Source organism: Eimeria necatrix, genomic scaffold, assembly GCF_000499385.1.
Source record: "Eimeria necatrix Houghton genomic scaffold, Enh_scaff146, whole genome shotgun sequence".
Taxonomy (NCBI): Eukaryota; Apicomplexa; class Conoidasida; order Eucoccidiorida; family Eimeriidae; genus Eimeria; species Eimeria necatrix.
This window is the reverse complement of record NW_013652182.1, coordinates 29,330-47,824: the sequence shown is the minus strand read 5'-3', so window position 1 is coordinate 47,824 and position 18,495 is coordinate 29,330. Positions and strand designations below refer to the sequence as shown.

At 50.0% G+C, this 18,495-nt stretch overlaps 3 protein-coding genes across 3 annotated transcripts; 1 reads left to right on the top strand and 2 right to left on the bottom strand.

Moving 5' to 3' along the window:
- Nucleotides 1-771: 771 nt before the first annotated feature.
- ENH_00014680 (macrophage migration inhibitory factor, putative) lies at nt 772-1,528 on the bottom strand (the record flags this gene model as incomplete). The annotated part of the gene is made up of 3 exons (XM_013579105.1): nt 772-835; nt 1,075-1,279; nt 1,450-1,528. 3 exons carry the CDS (start codon nt 1,526-1,528, stop codon nt 772-774), a joined length of 348 nt encoding a protein of 115 aa, XP_013434559.1.
- Nucleotides 1,529-5,458: 3,930 nt separating this feature from the next.
- Nucleotides 5,459-8,285, top strand: ENH_00014670 (serine/threonine protein phosphatase, putative; the record flags this gene model as incomplete). The annotated part of the gene is made up of 8 exons (XM_013579104.1): nt 5,459-5,828; nt 5,992-6,105; nt 6,340-6,845; nt 6,995-7,150; nt 7,306-7,441; nt 7,607-7,797; nt 8,002-8,063; nt 8,180-8,285. The coding sequence occupies 8 exons, from the start codon at nt 5,459-5,461 to the stop codon at nt 8,283-8,285; spliced, it is 1,641 nt and encodes a 546-aa protein (XP_013434558.1).
- Nucleotides 8,286-9,054: 769 nt separating this feature from the next.
- ENH_00014660 (CG9416 , related) lies at nt 9,055-16,507 on the bottom strand (the record flags this gene model as incomplete). The annotated part of the gene is made up of 10 exons (XM_013579103.1): nt 9,055-9,390; nt 9,588-9,801; nt 10,084-10,166; nt 10,353-11,612; nt 12,167-12,426; nt 12,584-12,693; nt 12,858-13,424; nt 13,706-13,827; nt 14,259-14,383; nt 14,626-16,507. 10 exons carry the CDS (start codon nt 16,505-16,507, stop codon nt 9,055-9,057), a joined length of 4,959 nt encoding a protein of 1,652 aa, XP_013434557.1.
- Between the last annotated feature and the right edge of the window lie 1,988 nt (nt 16,508-18,495).

The window sequence follows — 18,495 nt, the reverse complement described above, 5'->3', positions numbered from 1 at the left end:
CAAGGAATAATAAGTACATGTGGCCTCTGCGCTTTGCTGCTTTTGCCTGCCGCGAATATGCAGAAGCAACAGCAGCACAGCTGCAGCTGAGCAGCAGCGCCGCCTGCACTGAACCGGCTCTGCTGCAGGGAGCCCGGTTGTACTGAGGCATTCGCTCATGTCTTCGTGTTTTTATAGACATTCAAATAAGTACATCGTGACTGCGCCAGATTCACCATCTTATTTGCGTTTAGTTGCTTTTTAGGCTCCATTAAACGCAGCCACAGGTAGTCCGGGCCTCAGAATAGCAGTGTACTTGACTCAGGGGGATAGGCCAAGCACTGCAAACGCGCTTTCTCGTTCCTAAACAACTTAAAGCTAGTTTTAGAAGTGTGAAACCAGGGAAACAGTTGACAAATCAACGACTGGTCAAGTTGGATCCAACGAACTCCGCTGCTTCTTTTGCAGTAGTGGAAATAGTGTACAAATGGGTGTCGTGGGTCCTGCCCAAGGATCTGCGCTGCATCTACCCTCCTGAATAGAATTTTCCCGCGAATATGTTTGGAAAACTAATCTTCTTTGCAATCCTCGGAATACTAAGTGGGAAGTTACGAAGAGCTGAAGAGCAGCGGCTTTTTATCACACATTGCGAAGCCAAACTTGAAATGTAGCAAATCGAGTTGGAAAGCAAAGGGCATCAACCAAACCTTTAATAGTATGAAGTAGCGCAAATATTATTGCGCATATGCAAATCAAATGAATCAAACAAGTTGAATTATGGGGCCAAATTATTTAACCAAACACGCGGGAACCGATGCCGATGTTCGCGGCGCTCACATCTGCGAAGTGGAAAAACCTGCATCCAACGGCAAGCAAAACAGGAGAAACTTTCAGATTATATTCAAACATTACTATGCCACTAATACACATTAGTAAGTGTGAACACAGCCTACAGCCACCACATGGAGTGAAGGTAGGCGGTTCCTGTATGGATTCTCTTCTCTTCATTATCTCGAGTTAGCCGGCAGCAGCAAAAGCAGCGAATTCTCCCCCACATGTGTGGCGCCTTTTGTTCAAACACCCAGCAAGACTTACACGCGCTCTACGGGCACCTTCAGGTGCTGCTGGCACAGGGCCGCGACCTCTGCGCAGATCATATTGTTGGTGCGGCTGCTGATGCCTCCAATTGAATGCACAGAAACACTAGCTGCAGGGTCGCAGCTGCCACTGTGGCGGACGGAGCCCCGAGTGAGGGTTACGGTGATGTACTGGGTGGGCTTGCCCAGGATTTTGCTGAGACCTGGAGGAGCAACAACGCATAAAGACAAGCGAACAAGCTGGTGAACTTGCAACCAGGCTGCAGATCCCAGTGCAGCGAAGGCTTCGTGGGAGTAGCACGACACGAAAAGCTGAAAGCTATTTACCAACGGACAAAATTAGTTTATTCCAGTAAATTTAAGTCACAGTTACCTGATTCCACAGCAGCGAGGAAGGCCTCCTCCGCGCCGCTCTCCACTTGGGTGTTGCACACGACCTGGCACAGTGGCATTGTGGTGTGTTCAAGAGCAGTTACAGCGTCAAAAGAAGAATTGCGATGCGTCGACAACTAAATGGAATTTTTGTGTCCGCCAAGTTCCAGGGAAAGTTTCAATTCATCCCGCGCTGCCCGCTTGTAGACACGGGGAGGGCGCTGCACGAGAATGGTGCGCTAAAATGCTACCTCATGGCTGCAACTGCTCTTCCCGCGACGAAACTCCTAATTAGATGCTGAATTGCCCATTAAAAGCATTTGAAATCAAAATAAACTCATACTGTAGGATATATAGTCATAAAAAATGAATATTACTTCACTACGCAAACACGCGGCATGGGAAGACTCACGGGAAGAGAGCCTCGAAGAGGCCTCAGAGCGCTCTGCTGCGGTATCGCCTGGGACGATGTTTCAGCGGGTGCCCTCTGCAAATGTGTACTTTAATTCTTGCCATTTACGTTTGAAATCAGTCTGAATTTCGAAAATGTGAAGATCAATAACCCCATAGGTTGTCAATGTAATGCGCTGAACGTGCACACATCGCACCAGGACGAGTGGCTGCCTTGTGTCTCGTGCAGGGCACTAATGATCAGTTTAGGCAGTGCTTGCTATGTATAGCTCGAAATTGTCGGCATTCTTGCAACTAATGCGGATGGAAAGTCTCATGACTGAACCCGACGCACGAGGAGCAAGCAAGCTTTGAGTGCTCGTGGAATGCTGGGTTCTGCCATTCAGCCACAGCTCTGTGAAAGACTTTACAGGGGACTTGCCTTAACGTGCTTCATCTAAATTTGAGTTAAACCATTCAGTTTTGAATCACCCGTGCCAATTCTACCAAGATTCCGTGCTATTTCTCACGCAAGATTTGGCAGCGTCCATTTGCCACAGCAAGACGAGTACGGAAGACACTACGTTTCCGCCATTCTCCACGCATTTTCATCTATTTTTAGATTTTCGCTGCTCAAGATTAATCATTTTTAGAGAGTATAAGCCTTTGTAAGGCGGCGGGAACGATCTCACCGGGTCTGAACGGGCAACTCCGCAGTTGTTCCTTCTCCAAAGAAAGCGTTCCCGTTTCCTCTTCAGGAGCCATCGACGCAAAACACCTTTTGTAGGCAGTGATAGAGTTTCCCAAACCATTTTCTTGTTCGTTTTAGACTGCGAGGGCTACGCTTCCTTTATAGGGTCTTCGCCTGGCTACGGGCGACTTCGCCTGCTACAGTGAATGACAGCATGCTTGCCTTTTCATGTAAGTAATGCCATAGTGGCACTACGAATTTTGCGAGAATGTGGATAATTTGCAAGGTGCACACTGCATCACACCACCTAAGGATGAAATCTGCGACGTCTACCTGCATGCAGACTAGAAAATGTTGCTTCCATCTTTTCAGCAAAGACAAAGTGAGCTGGGACACATTTGTCCTGGTTGTGCCCTTAGTCCATGATAGTCTGCCGCAAGAAGCGACATGCATTTCACCCTTGGGCCCTTTCTAAAGGTACGGATGTAAAGCCACTTGGCAAAAAACATTATGTGGGTGAATATCACTCAAGAGGAGCCTAAGCAGTGATTACTTCGGCTTGAATGCCTCTGGAGCCTGCCTATATTAACTCTTCGGAGGTGCAGCTCCAACCGGTAACCTACGAAAGGGTACCCTCAGAAACGAGCAATGCCCAGGTCTTCGCAAAGCCTCTTACTTTGGCTCAGTAAACACCACACGATGAGGCAGTTCAACAAAGATCTCGCACTTTTAGGTGTTACTGTTGCTCGTGACAAGAAGATTTGCCAGTTCATATGCGGTGGCACATCAACTACAGGTGTTGGTTCCTGTGAAACAGCGGTGACAGGCCTGAAATCTGCTTAGACTGTTAGAAGTAACAACGAATTGTTATATGGTTTTCGATTTCGAGCTCCCACATTTCCTCAGAGTAGTCACTGCCGGCTGTGAAGGCCAGCAGTTACTTCGCCTCAGGTTAGCAAGTCTTTTGTTCACCAGAAGCCAACTGCGCGCTGAGGGCTGATCCCTACCTGGTTGACGCGTGAAGACTCCTAAAGTTGCCTATTTTGGTTGTTAATTTGAGCAAATATAATTTACAGAAGACAAAGACAGCCTCCAATGAGTAGCAGTCCCCCAGGCGAGGACAGCGAAGGTAACGCGAGAAGCAAGAAAGCATCACCAACGCCAGGCTCACAATATTTACAGAATACAATATCGCTAGCTCAGTAAACAATGAGATATCTATAAGTGCGAATGCCAATTGCATAGCGCAGTTTGACTCAGAGGCCCAGAGGGCTTAGGAGCTCTTGCGAATGCTAAAGAACTGCCACACAATCTGCGAAAACCACTGCAGCACAGCTTACAAGTCTCCAGGGCAAATTAACGCATACACAGTGAACCCAGGCTGTTGTCTGACGGAGGGCTGCTGGGACTCTCTCTTCTTAAATAAGAGCCACGAAGGGAATCAGGGGAGCCTTACGGTTCCTTCTGCAGTACCAGGGGAGTCAACATTTCCACTGTGCAAAGACCTTACTAGGGCCCTAAAACTCGCCTATTTTCTTTAGCAAACAAATGCCTATGAGAAATTAATGCATGGGACAAGGCTTTCTGCAACCATACAAGCAACTTGGGAGGAGAGCCAGAAGCGTTCCCAGTAAAGTGGTTGCCTGTGTTATTAAGCAATAGCCACAGAGGTGACCAGGAGAGTCAATATTGCCACTATAGGAAGCTTTCATTAGGAACCCAACAGTGGCCTCTTTTGTTCGGCCAGCTAGTGCGTCTGAGAGATCAATGCACGAGTCAACGCTTACTGCAGCCAAACATGCAACTCAGGATGTGCGCTAGAAGCGTTCTCTGTAAAGTCAGTCACTGCCGCTGTTGAGGCCACTTCATGTGGGTCCGATCACAAGCAATGCACAACTGTGGCATGAAAGTGTATCTATGTTGCTTCTGAGTAAGTATTCCACTAAGTTGGCTGCTCGGGGGTGAGATCGAGCTACCGGCTACCCCCACCACAGTGTCTACTTGCGTTTGCCAGCTTTCTCTCTACTCTCCCTCAACGGGCTAATGTTTTCAGTGGCATTCGTGGGCTCTCCTCTCCTAACAAGTTCGTTCCAGTGCTCCCAAAACCCCATTCCCGCTGTATTCAGTGCCGCGTAAGGCCGCATAGAACCTTTATTTGTGATCTAGCAGTGCACTGCCCAGAGCTCCTTCATTCACTCACGTCATTAAAGAGCTACAGGATTGAGCTGCGGAAAACTGCATTCCAAAACGATGCCTTCAATGTTGTGGAACCCCTACCCAGAAGCATGCAGCTTTCGTGTCTCGAGAGAGGTGGGCATCCTGGGGCCCTCGGCGCCCATTTTGAATAGCCGCAGTTTGGTATTTGCATTATCAGTAACACTACACGGGCTGAATATTGAATGAATGGATGGTTGAACGAGCTGCAACTCTTACCTCTCTAGCGCGGACAACACACACAGGGTTCGGTGTGTGTGTAGACAGCATTCACGGCAATGAATAACGGCGAAGAGAAATAATTGCATAAATAAGATTTGGAGGGCCAAACCAAATTTAAAATGCTAAGTGCTTAGTAGACAGCATCTGACTGGGCAGAACCGCGTAGTAGTCGCGCTGGCGCCCAAAGTTATGGCGCGCATGCATTGGCTCTCGTCTTGCACAGCAAGCAAGCGTGCACCAGCTGCTCTTCTTCAACCAGCCGAAATTTCTTCTCAGTAGTCTTAACCTGTAAGTCGCGTGGGCCAAGGTACACTTACCTCAGTTCATTTTATGCAAGCAGCAGCCGCGTCGACACACAGGCATTGGCTTGTACCTGTCTGAGCTCGGTTCATCCCGCCACTTTCTGCTCCGCTTGCGTTTAGGGGGCCTGTGCAACAGTGCATGCGACAGGATATTTGGAGTCACACAACTGCTTAACCGCCGTCTCTGCCTCATGGCGGAAGGCAGCGACTCCGCCGCCATCAGCTGTAACTCAGCAGAATCCTTGAAAAGGGAAGAGGGACAGATAAAAGACAGTGCGATGGCGGTCGATGGAGGTGGCTCGTGCGCTGCCAAAGAGGCCGGCAGTGTGGCTCCGTGCAGTGAAAAGGATGTCTCGGCCAGTGCTGCAGTTCTAGAGCGCGCAGAAGCTCTGAAAAATGAGGGGAACGTGCTCTTCAAACAACATCAATATGCGGAGGCAGTTGCCAAGTATTCTGCTGCAATTGATCTAGTAGATGAGGCACCTGTGGATCCCAGGGAAACGCAGCTCCATGTATTCCTCTGCAACAGGGCGTTCGCTCATCTCCGGATGGAAAACTTCGGTGCGGCAGTTGTTGTCAGTTCTGTCAACTCTTGATGCTAAAACCATGCCATAAATTCGGAGTAGCGGCAAACTGTCTGGTTCACACCGAAAAAAAACTGATCTGTAATCAATTCAATTGCAGTTGCTCTCTTCTGGCAGTGTGGGACTGCTTCCTGTCACAGGCTCTGCGATCATTGATGCGGAACGCGCCCTGAAACTGAACCCGAAGTTTTCGAAAGGCTACTACCGTCGTGGCACAGGGTACTTCTGTCTGGGAAACCTGAAGGCTGCACAGCGTGGCAAGTATCACTTCAAGTTAAAAGCTGTGTGTTCTGCTCGGTGCATGGCTGTTTCTTCTTGCCCGGAAAACTTTAGAAAAATGCACACACAAAACGTCTTGCCGTGTACTTGGGCTTATAGTGGCGTTGGAGGCCATGCATAATACGTATACGCTGAATCGTGTGCTTATTTTTACATTATGTGGGCGAGACTTGCGCCAGTAGGACCCTGTTGTTTTTGTCTGTCCTTAGACTTCGAGAGAGTATGTCAGCTACGTGGCGGAAAGGATGCAGATGCCCAGTCCCGTCTGAACGAGTGCAAGAAACAGCTGCGGGCTCAGGCTTTTGCAGCTGCAATTCGCACGAAACAAACAATACCTGCATCGAAGCAGGTGCTAGCCGAGGGCCTGGAAAAGCTTTTCCCCGTCCCTGAGGACTATGCTGGGCCGGTTTACAAGAAGGGCAAAGTTGACCAGGAGTTCCTTCAGGCCCTTCGAACTTGGCTGCAGAACCCAGAGAATAGGCTGCACCCGCAGTATGCTTATGCCATGGCTGTGGATTTTATTGAAATCCTGGAGCCGCTGCCATCTTTAGTCGATCTCGAGATCCCTGAAGATAAGGAAATCACCATTTGTGGAGACGTACATGGACAATTTTATGATCTTTTGAACATCTTTACGATCAACGGCATGCCATCGGAAGAAAATCCATATCTTTTCAATGGTGATATTGTTGACCGTGGGAGCTTCTCAGTTGAGGTACGACTGAAACCCAAAAGGACGTTTGAAAAAAACGCGCAAGATCAAGATAATCAATGAAATCCCTTTATGGAGGGCGCTTCCCAGTGTAGGCGTCTTCACTGTGAGCTCAAGCTTTTCGGCCTCTTGAGGTTGTTGTGTACTTGCAGGTTCTCTTGATGATGGTGGCCTGCAAATTGGCCTACCCGAATCACATGCACATCACCCGCGGAAATCACGAGACAAGCGAAATGAATGCAATGTACGGGTTCAAGGGAGAAATGCTGAACAAATATGACGAGCGTTTGTACCAGATCTTTAGCGAGGTGAGCTGATGGAGACCTTGTATCATGCTGGCTCATGCTGGCTGCACTGTCGTCTTTTTATGTGGTAAGCCTGGCATGCCCTGTTAGTGAGCGCGTGCGTCTTTTGCAGCAGTGTGTGCGATTATTAGTCCAGTAGCTTCTCTTTTCTGCCTCAGGCTTTCCGTCTGCTACCGCTGGCTTTTGTGGTGAACAAAAAAGCTTTTGTAGTTCATGGAGGCTTGTCCCGCCAAGAGAACGTTACTCTAGATGACATCCGCAAAATCGACCGCAACAGGGAGCCAGGATCTGATGGTCAGTTGAGGCACCTTGAGTTGTTCGAGGTTTTATGTTGAGCATGGCTCAAAATCTCCACAAGAGACGCTATTAGCGGCTACGAGTTGAGTAGCCTGCTGGACAGTGCGCAATATTTATGTTCCTGAGCTCCGAAATATTATGCAAGAATGGGTGCACTTGCAGTGCTGATAACGGATCTGTTGTGGTCGGACCCCTCTCCTCTTCCTGGATTGACGCCGTCGAAGAGAGGTGTTGCGTGCCAATTCGGCCCAGACATTACGGAGAAGTTTCTCAAAACGAACAACTTAAGTTTTGTTATTCGTTCTCACGAAATGAAGGAAGCAGGATACGAAGTTGAACACGGTGGAAAGCTGGTGAGTTGCCGTGCCCTCATTTTACGACAGCTCTAGTTCGTGCCTCCCCGATATAATTCTTCAGAATCCAGCATAGCTGTGACCGGGACGCGTTGTAGCTGACATGCAGCGCGGCATGCAGAGGGATACGGGGCAACGGTTAAGGAGAAGAGTCTGTCCGAGGCGCTTAACCCGCTTGCGTTCATGTATTCTTTTCGCCTTCAGATTACTGTCTTTAGCGCTCCAAACTACTGCGACGAAATGGGCAATAAGGGAGCTTTTATTAGGTATGCAACCCCCGTCGTCCCCGTGTTATAACTGGTGCTCGTCACTTTTTTGTGCACATACTGCAGAGTAACTGTGCAAGACAAGTGGATGCGTCGATTATGAACTCCTTTTTCAGGCTGAAAGGCTCTGAAATGGTCCCGAAGTTCCACCAATTCACGGCGGTTCCGCATCCTCCTGGTCCTGCCATGCAGTATGCGAATCCCATGCTAAGCTTCATTTAAGACGACGGACAAGATCTTGGCATTGAAAACTTCGCTTTGCGTTGCACGGCACAGACGCCTTCACCGGACGCACGCAAACTGTCGCACTAGCTTTGCGGTGGCTTCCCATTAGAGCTTCTTGGCAGGGCTGCGAATTCCTTCCCAGCTGGCAAAGACAATCCTTAGGGGCCACAATGACGTTGTAAATTCTAAATGCGACGTGTAAAGTACCCCTAATTTTGAATGTTGGCTATTACGCCAACCTTTGGCTCTATCTGCTGGTGAGGGTCTCCCTTTCGCTGGCAAGCCAACCGGCTTAAATGGGTTCAATCTTCGGGGCGCAAGCTGTGCAGGGAATTCATACTGGGTGTTGCCGAAAGAGAAAGAACTCTACTCTTTCCTGTACGGCTAGGAAAATGAATTTAAAAATAAAAGAGCAGTCAACGCGCGTTTAAACTTGCTGTTTGATTTGCAGGACAAGGATATGTGTGAATGCTGTTGCTGCTCCCACAGTGTTAGGCTAGGGCGCTACACATCGGTGTTTGGATTCCCAGGCGTGCTTGCTGTCTTTGTGCGGGCTACGCAGTGCACGCCACTTGCAGAGGGTCGGTGCTGCACATGTTCCATGCGACGCGAAGTAGCCTCTGTTGTGACAGGCTCGTTGCGATAATCCTCCACAATGTAACTTTTGTCCTAAAAGGTGTTCACTAGGCTGCCCGGTTCCACCCGTTAAACTGAGCTTAGCCAGTTACACTCCTAATATTTCCGAACTCAAGTAATTACTGCGACTTTAGTCAAAGGCAAGCGCCGCCGAGAACGGCGCAGAAGGCAGATTCCACTCTACAGCGTCGACATAGCTGCCCGCGGCAGTAATATGTGGCGGTAATAAATTGAACAGGCTTTCCCAGAAAGTCGTGACACCACAACGCAGCCGTCCCTCCTTATCCATCGCACTAATGTTCGGCCGACCTGCTGCTGCACTCCACGGGGAGTCGGGCTGCTGCTCGCTGAGGGTCTCCTGAGCAGTTGGCGATGCGCTTTGAACGGACTTAAAGAGAGGCGTTCGTGAGCAGCCCCAGTGAGGCACCGTGGCGTCGAACAGGCCTGAACGCGTCGTGAACCGGACCTGATAACACTCCCCAGCCACAACTGTTCTAGCTCCCTCAAAAGCAAGCCGCGAACGCTCACTCTCCACAGCATTGGGGCAAATTCAATGCAGTTTCCTTTAGTGTGCATAGTGCTTTCTTGTTTTCTGGTAGATGCACTGCATGTAAGCAGCAATTCAAGAAGGTTTCCTGCATTGCTTACGCAAGATCAGCTCACCGGAACATTTCCTTGGAAGAAGAACTCGAGCTTCGTCATCGCAGGAGGCACTGGCGTTATTACAGTGACCATGTAGCAGTCACATGCTTTCAGCTTCCGTAGGGGCGCTTGATTCTCCAAGTTCCAGCCCTTTACTCCAGGTGCAGGCAGAGTAATAGCGACCACAGATGAACCTCCAATTAGCAGCATCAGGCGCGTCTCGTCCAAACTCTTACTGAAACCAAAGAAGCCAGCGTAGACATACAAGAGTGAAAGTAACCAACTCGCGCAAGCCTTCTCTCGAGATCCCCCAGTAACTACATTTCTCTGCCTCCAGGCTGACTATTCAGCCCCCATTATATCACAACGAACTTGCATATACTTTAAAAGAGCCGAAGGCACAGATGTTGACACCGAACAATTTAGAGTGCCTGCGCTACAGCAACGCAAAACTGGCTCTCTGTTGAAGGAAGAAAAGGGGATATATAAAGTAGTGACTAAGGATTTGTTTACTGACTCGTAGCTCACGTCGACCTTGCCTCGGACCCCAAGAGTGAACAGGGGACAACTTCCCGTTGGTTTCACAGGGGGAGCAAAAGCCTGTGTGCCACATATACACCTTAGACCAAACGACGGACACTGAGAGAAGCTCGCCATGAAGCCATCTGTTTTTCAACCGTGTCACGCTGATGTTCCCTTGAGTGACGTAAATCGTGTGTGAAGCGCCCAACAGCATCTGGATGCACAAAGTGCAAGCGTATGTTACAGATCTTTCCACGAAATTACCTTCCCATTTGTATAGACACTCCAATGGGTTCGAATTGTACTTAGCCAATGAAGATGAGCACGGGTCAGCGGGGCCTTGGGCGACGGAGATTCCTCCACAGTATGGAAGGACGGAGAATGTATCTGCTGCGTCCTGTCACTTCTACCAGATGCGGTGCAGCTGCCCCGCATATCTGCAGTGTCTTTTGTAATTTCCAACGCAGCGTCCCCACTTAAATCTTCCACCAGAGCCACTCCGCCGCCGCTCTGTTGTATGGTGTTTGCAGTATCTGCAGGTGGTACACAAACTGTCTGTTTGGCCTTGCTGGAATATGCACCTGCTTCCTGCTCTGCATTTTCAATTGCTCTGCGCACCGCAGAGAGAACCAGGGGAGCATCCGACGCCGCTGGGTTCCAAAAAACTTGGCGCCCTAGCCCAAGGACTGCAACGCCTCGTGTGGAATGCCGCACGAAATGCGACGTACGATGAGTAGACGAGAGGACCTCCAGCTCAGAAGGAAAATTGAAGACGCTTTTTGCTGCTTCTTCTGCTGCTGACGCTGTTGTTCCCGCCTCTCCCTCCAGCTGTTCTACTTTCGCACAGCTGCTGTTGTCGTTGGGTGCTTCGATCCCGTTTGCTTCGCCGCTGCTGACGTCCTTCGTGCCGCTGTGACATAGCAAAGCTGTGACCTTGGAACGTCTAAATATGACAAAGTGCAGCTGTAGCGGCCTCACAGGGGAGAAAGGGAATGTTGGAGAGGGTAGCAGGTAATGACCAAAGCCAAGTGAAAGCAACCCTAGCAGCGACCGGAAGTGCGCGACTTTTGGGCTGCGCAGCTGCAGTTGCTCGTCTGCAGAAATCGGAAGCAATGCCAAGTCCTCCCCTCCAAATTCACTTGCATTCTCCTCCCCAACAACACTCACAGCGCTTTTTTGTGAGATCGGGGTTGGTGAAGGCTCCAAAGGAAAAATAAAAGTAAGCATCTTGAGCACAAAGACAGAGGCGACTGCAACCCCTGCAACAGCAAGAGCTCGAACCACCCAGGATCGTCTTTTGACTTCTCTTCGACGCGCAGCTGTCTCAGCATTGCCTCTCACTGCATTATTTTCTTCCCGTCTAATGTAGTGCAGCATGTGAAAAAAAGGAGGGCACAACACGGCGGGAAGCAGCAGCAGCACCGGCGCCAGTACAACCAAGTTCAACAGCAAATCCATCCACAACAAAGACTCCCCCATGCGGCCGGCTGGACCACTGGTGCCATCAAGAAACGCCATATGAGCCTGAGACAACATGCAATAAAACGCAAATTGAGAATTAATTCTGGAGGCATAAAAGCAAGACGACGCATGAATACAACGGAATCCAGGGACACGGATAAAGAACAATCTGAAGCAATAATCGTGAAGCACATGAGTACACACGAACGGCATATTAATACTTTATTGGGATAGCGCGTCTTTAGAATAAAAGTGCAGAAAGCACATGGGCCATTCGCTTTTCCTTGCAAGACACACATAGCAGGAATCAGGTAAATATCTAGATTTCCTGCAAAGTATTCACACACTCTTGCGCTCATATTTTCCCTTTCACCTTCCTCGCACTTCTACACTAGCTACTCGACAGCCTCAGCCACCCTATCGCTGTGCGTCACTGAGCGCCTAAGATAAACATGCCAGGGCAACCGCGCCCGTAGGAGGTTCCTAAAGGGTTGTGGCCGTACACCGTCTCATGATTCGTCATGGATAAGACAAATCCTGTTTAGCATAGATGACCTTGCAAAGCCGAGATAAACTTCTGCAGATGATGCCGCAAAGAACAACGAAATTTAACTCACTTGAAACAAAAAAACTGAGGGCACCAAGCTTCCCACCGTGTCTGCCAGCTGCAAGGCGCAGCACCTTTTCAGTGAAGTATCAAGGGCTCTTCGGCTGCTCCCGGGCATGTCATGCCCCTGTCCCTTCTCATTCGCGGTGTTGCATCTCGCTCTGGTTTCTGTCCGTTCTTGTGATCGTATACACCAGAACAACAAGAAAACCACGCGGGGGACGAGAAGTCCCAGCAGGAGCAGCAGAAAGTAGAAGGATGCGGAAAGATCTGACAAACAGATAAAACACTCAGACTTCATCCCATGGACTGCATCTGCGCCGTTCCCATGACGCCCAGTGTGGGAACTACAGTAGCCTGCACTTAAGTCGCCGGGCAGATAGCAAAAAACAAAATATCGGCGGCTGCATAAAACGAGGGAACTCACGCAATTTGTAAAAGACAAGGGAAAGAGCCAAGAGCGTCAGAAGGGGAGCTGCCCGCGATGCATGCATACAAATCATTGGTTGGCGTCCAAAAGCATAGCGCCATCTTATCCTAAAATCCAAAAAAAGGCACACACGAAGTTGCATGCACGGCAGCTGCCAAGTTCAGTGACCCACGCCAGCACCAGCAGTAGCAGCCATGGTGCACGGAGAATAACGATAGCAGTGAAACAGCTGTGGCACTTTACAGAACCTTAAAGGGCAAGACATTCGTACTTGCGGAAAAAGGTCTTGTTCCAGAACCACGCCAAAGCAGCAAACGCCACAAGGGCCCGGCACGCAGCAGCGATCGGCCAGTGCACATACAAAGTTCCATAGAGCTGCAGCACCAGTGCACCTAGCACTGTGCAGCAACAAGCAACAGTAGCAGCAGCGAGGCAGCTACATCCAAACGATAAGCAGCTAAGGATCACCAAGGCAATGGATGTCTGTACACCGAGAACTCTCTGCTGTAGCTTGTAGTCCAGCAGCAGCAGCAAAACAACGAGAACCGCTAAGGGCAAAAACGCTTTCCAACGAATAACCACCAGGCCCAACGCTAGTAAATCCTGATAAAAGGGAACCTCCGGGAGGTCTTCACTGTTTCCTTCTGTTGCAGTTTCCTCGACAACATCCGTCAAACGCAAAAGCGCCGGCAGGAGGCCAAGTACAGCGCTGCCTGTGTGCTGCAGAGAGCCCGAGCGCATATTTTCTAGTGTGTCTCTGCGGGTGTGGTAGTTTGCGCCATCTCCAATCCACGCCAAGTCTAGGCCCCCAGGGACGCCGAGCACTTCAGCCCAAACCCTGATGAGGGAACTCAGGCCAAACGGGATACAGTCATTCAAACCCAGATTTTACGGTCTACTCAAAAAGGGAAGTACCCGCTCCTCAACAACTTGGAGACAGAAGTGAAACAGCACCGTTAGCAATACTTGTATGAATATTTAAGGAGCCACAGAAAAACGAAACTGACCTCAGAGGCACCCAGCGCAGCAGCGGCAAGGCGAACATTCCACCTCAAGGGGCCTCTTTCTGGCGGACGCCCCCCTAAGATCAGCTTTTAATATTAACATCGGATCGCGTACCTAAAGTCTGTCTCCCCCGGAAACTGCCCTGAATTCCAAATGTCAGATGCGAAAGAGCTAGCTGTAGGTGACGGCAACGCTGCTAGAGCCTCAAGGAGCCTTCCAGCCAGCGGCCGTGGCATCTGCAGCAGGAACTCAGCGGATGAAGCGCCAAAGTCCGCGTCCCCCTTGGCACGCACAAGCTATTCAACTGCAAGAAGATTAGGCCTTGACTTTAGAGAGAGCAGCCCCGCCTGTCAACTTATGCATGCATTACCATGTAATGGGGAGGTGTACATCCCATGTGCTGCAGAGCCCTTTGTCTGCTTCTCAACGTGTCGCCAGCAACGCGTTTAGGGGCTAATATGTATGTACGACTGTAAGCAGCATTCAAGGAAGTCTTAAAGGCAATGAGACAATGTAATATACAGGAGATAACGTGACTTTTGCAGCGCAAAGGAAACTACACATAACGACATATACGATAATTCTTCACGTGCGATACCACGGGAGAAGAAACAGACATTCGCCTCATTACAACTGAATAGCAAAACCACAAGCGAAGCAGACAAACCTGCAGCACAAAGGACTTTCCACGAGACCCCGCCGCCTCCAAGTTGACAGCCACACGAACACGGCGGGCCCAGGGGTGCTGCGCCCCAAAAGCGTGAGCAGCCAGCAGCATCACTTCCTCCGCACCTGTACACAGCGCGGACACACATACACAGGCCCTAAAAGAAAAGAGACCAAACACAGAAAAGTACACGATCCCCTCGCTTCCCTGCGTTCAGCAGCAGCATTCTACACGCTTAGTACATCACTCAGAGGTTTCACTGGCCGGATGGTCCCCAGATGGGTTCTAAATGCATTCGGGGGCCATCCTGCAAACCCTGAAAGTCCACGTGTCTGTCTTTCCCTTGCCCGGCCGAAAAAGACATTACCATTCAAGTTCAGAATAAGTGGTGCGGATATGAAGTCATCTTCACTAGGTTTATCTTGTTCCCTCTCCTCCAATCCCCACTGTTCCAGCTGCGCTTTGTGGGCGGCTCTAAGGTGTCTGTACACCCCAGCCCTGGCCACTTCCACAGCAACCGCGCACATCCCAAGGTCATCACTTATTCCCGGAGACGAAGGCGCTGTGTCATAATGTGCCGCTAGCATCAACGCGCTTGCTGCTGCAGGGAGCTTTCTATTTTCGTGGGCCCCTGCACACGCAGCAGCATTAATGGGGGCCCCCTGGCTAGAGCTTTCCAACGGGTTCTTATGCATAGCCCCTTTATCTTCGAAAGCCTCTGATGTGGAGCAGCCGGAGAACATGGGAAAAAGTGGCTTAATCTCCACACTGAAGTTGCGGGGCCCCGAGTAAAGTGACGTGCGAAATCCTGTATAGTTTTGCCCGAATCCCCCAGCAGCTCCGCCGGAGAAGGTAACGTCTACAGATAACACATGTCTCATCAGGTGGCGCAGCACTGAGGTCTTCGCCGCTGCTGCTGCAGCCGAAGCAGCAGCAGCAGCAGTGAGGCTTCTATCTTTCTCATCTTTGGAGAGGTGAGGGAACGCATGCAGAAGGTGACGCAAGCCCGAACTCTTGAGGTCCTCTGTGCTACTTAATGGGGCCTTTTCTTTGTCTTGAGTCTGAGGCTTGGCTGCTGCTGCAACTGCTGATCCCTGCTGCTGCTGCTGCTGCTGCTGCTGCTGCTGCTGCTCTCCGTGGGTGTTGACAGCAAGACCAATCAGCGCAGAGACAGTGGAGGGGGGAGCAAGAAAGTGCCTTGTTACCTTAAAGCATTGCACCTTAGGAGTTAAAGTGCCGGAAACGAAATCTGGCGAGTCGGGATCCAGCACACTTGGGCTGTACATACAGTCCAGTTCTTCCCATTTTTCGGACTCTCCTGCTGCTGCTGCTGTTATCTTTCGCTCAAAGGAAGCAGCAGCAGCATCTGCTGCTGAGGGAGAAAAGGGGTCTTGCTTTTCCGTCAATTTAAGCACTGCTGCACACTTTTCAAGTTGCTTTTGGTCCTTGCATGTCGGCGGAAGCTCCTGTTCCGTAGACTGCAGCAGCTCTTCATGCAGTCCCGTGGCTGCTGCTGCTGCTGCCGCTGCTGCATGTTGCTGCTGCTGCTGCAGTAAAATATGATGTTGTTGTATCACCCCGCACAAGCATGTCTCAATGTCTGTCACCTGGCCGGGCGGCTGTATGCGGCGCAGCGGCGTTGCTGCTGCTGCTGCTGCCTCTGCTTTCCTCTTTGCTGCTGCAGTGGCACTCCGCAGCTCGTGAGTCACAAGCAGCACAAAGCTCACACGCCCGACAACTGCCTGCATCTCAGCTCCTGCTGCTGCGCCTTGCAGCTCAGCAGCAGCGCCAGCAGCTGCAGTTGCTGCTTGAGCATCTGCGGTGTCTGTAGAGGTCTTAGTGCCTGTAGATGCTGCTGTACCCTTCGGAAGAGCAGCTGGAGCTGCAGGAGCGTAAGAAAGCTTGAGCAGCTGCTTCAGTACAGAAGAGTGCAGCATCTGCGGCGCTGCGACTTCGTTGTCACAGCTACCGAGTGTACGTACACTGTGCGTTGCCTGCTGCAGCAGCAGCTTCGCCCTGCCTTCACTGAATTCATCGGCCGGCGCATCAACAGGAAGGGCTTGAGGCAAATAGAAATGATTCGCAGCAGCGGATAGCGCAGCTAGAAAGACAACTAATGCTGCAACAAATAAGCCGCAGAACAGAAGGCGGCCTTGGGGTGTCTCCGGCTGTGTGTCGTCCTTCGAAGTTGAATTTGAACCCGCGGCAGGCAATCGTTTTCTGTCATTCTGAACATCTTTGTCGCTCATTTCCCCACGCGATGTGCTGAAACTGGATTGAGCTGCTGCGGGAGACATGCCTGCAGGTAACGAGTTGAGCAGCGGCAGCTCTTCACGCTGCGTAACTTGTGGAGCCTAGGAAGCATGTGTAGGTGACACGGGAGATTTTAGAGGCTTCCAACCACAAAGTAAGCCTTCTGTCAAGCAGGGCACCATTCAAGTCAGTCCATTTCACTTCTGCAAAACAAAGATGCGTCTTCGGGGCGTCAAGACAGCCCGCCAAGCGGAGGAAGAACACAGGAGCAAAAGTACAGAATAAGACGCCTTCGTGACCTCTAAAATGAGTTAAACCTCAGAAACTGTTAAAAGAATAGTCCAAGAGAGCATTTAATACTGAAAGCAGTGAGGACTTGCAGCTGCTCACCGGAGGGGCCCCAGAGTACAGACGGAGTCCCCCCTATAGCATACCCAAATGCTGTACGATCCTTCTGTTGTTTTTCTTCCATAGTATTTAATATTTATAAATATAAGAGAATGGAACAGGAGTGCCCATTTTCTCTTTGCTCGCTTGTTGTTTCAATAGCCCCGGAAGAACTACCTGCAGACTCGGTGACTCGGCACAGGGACAATTTGAACCCCGGTCCACATGGGGATGTATGCGGGGAAATCCCCTAGCATTAAAGCCTTTAATCAACGCTAATTTCTAATTTTGGCGAGGTGTGACACAACAGAAAATCCTGTTACTACATCTCGCCATGTGTAGACACTGCCCGTACGTCCGTTCCTCCTAAAATTTAAACCACTAAGCGCGGCAGCAGTTTACCGCCAAGCACCAACCTCCTCCAATTTTCAGTGACTCTTTAAACACTAATTGTTGCCTTATCTCCAAATTTAAGTCCGGAACGGGTATACCTCCCAAGAAGCGAAGTTCATAACCTCCCTTCGCCCTTGAGAAACAGCGCAAAAAGATACGACCGCTAGTAGTTCCACAAGAAAGATATATATATGGACAATCGGTATCAAGCAAACAACATCCAGTACTCAACAGGCAAGTCGACAGGAATGACCTTTGACCGACAATGAATCCGACCTGATATGTTGCCCTCAAAGGACCAAGTCCCACCTGCAGAAAAAGGCGCAGGCCCGCTACCTTTGTTTTATCCGCCAAATTTAGCTCGCATTTGTTGAGAAGCTTTTCAACTGGACTTCACGTAGACTCCAGAACTTCGAAGCTTGCAGTAAGTCATGCCCGATGGTTGCTAGACGCTGCAATTCCGTTGCTATTTATCGGAAGATTAACAGACACGGCAACGTTTCACGTCATTTCGATTTACACTGTTGCACGCTGCCTGTAAAACGCCTCAACGTCATCTGAAGGTGTGACTGCTGCTCTTTTCAGCGTGGCGACTATGACCAACAGCGATTGCCGTCGGTGAACAAAGAAGCACTTCTTGGGTAAAGAACTGCTTCTCGGGCTTGCTACCTATATAAATCTCAGCCCCTCCCAGACGCTTTTCACTACTCCAAAAAATATCTTGAAACATATCTTCCACTTATTATTTCTTAAAAATATATTTCCATTATGGAAGCACCTCAGCATTCTCCACTTGGTTACGTTTCCCTAGATACAATTATGCATCACCACAAAGCGAAGACGACTTCCTAGGCAGATGTGGAGAAAGGCAAAAATCATGCAAAAAACAAACCACTACACAAAGCATGCTCAATTCGAAGAAAGCGAGACCCGAAACTCCCATCACCCGCTCCTTAAACATCTTCTTTCAAGTTCGGTGTGCGCTCCAATCGGATTCTCTGTGGTTTCCTCGACAGGTAAAAGAATCACTCCCTTCTTTAACACAGCTTCGGGCCAGTCCAAACGACTAAAGCGAACAGGCATATTAAAATACTCCACGGAGAAGTCCACATCATCACTACTGTATCGTGAACGCGATCTACACCGGCACTCACCTCCCCTTTGAAAGCGCTCCCAACAAAACACACGCTTTCACGCATTCTGG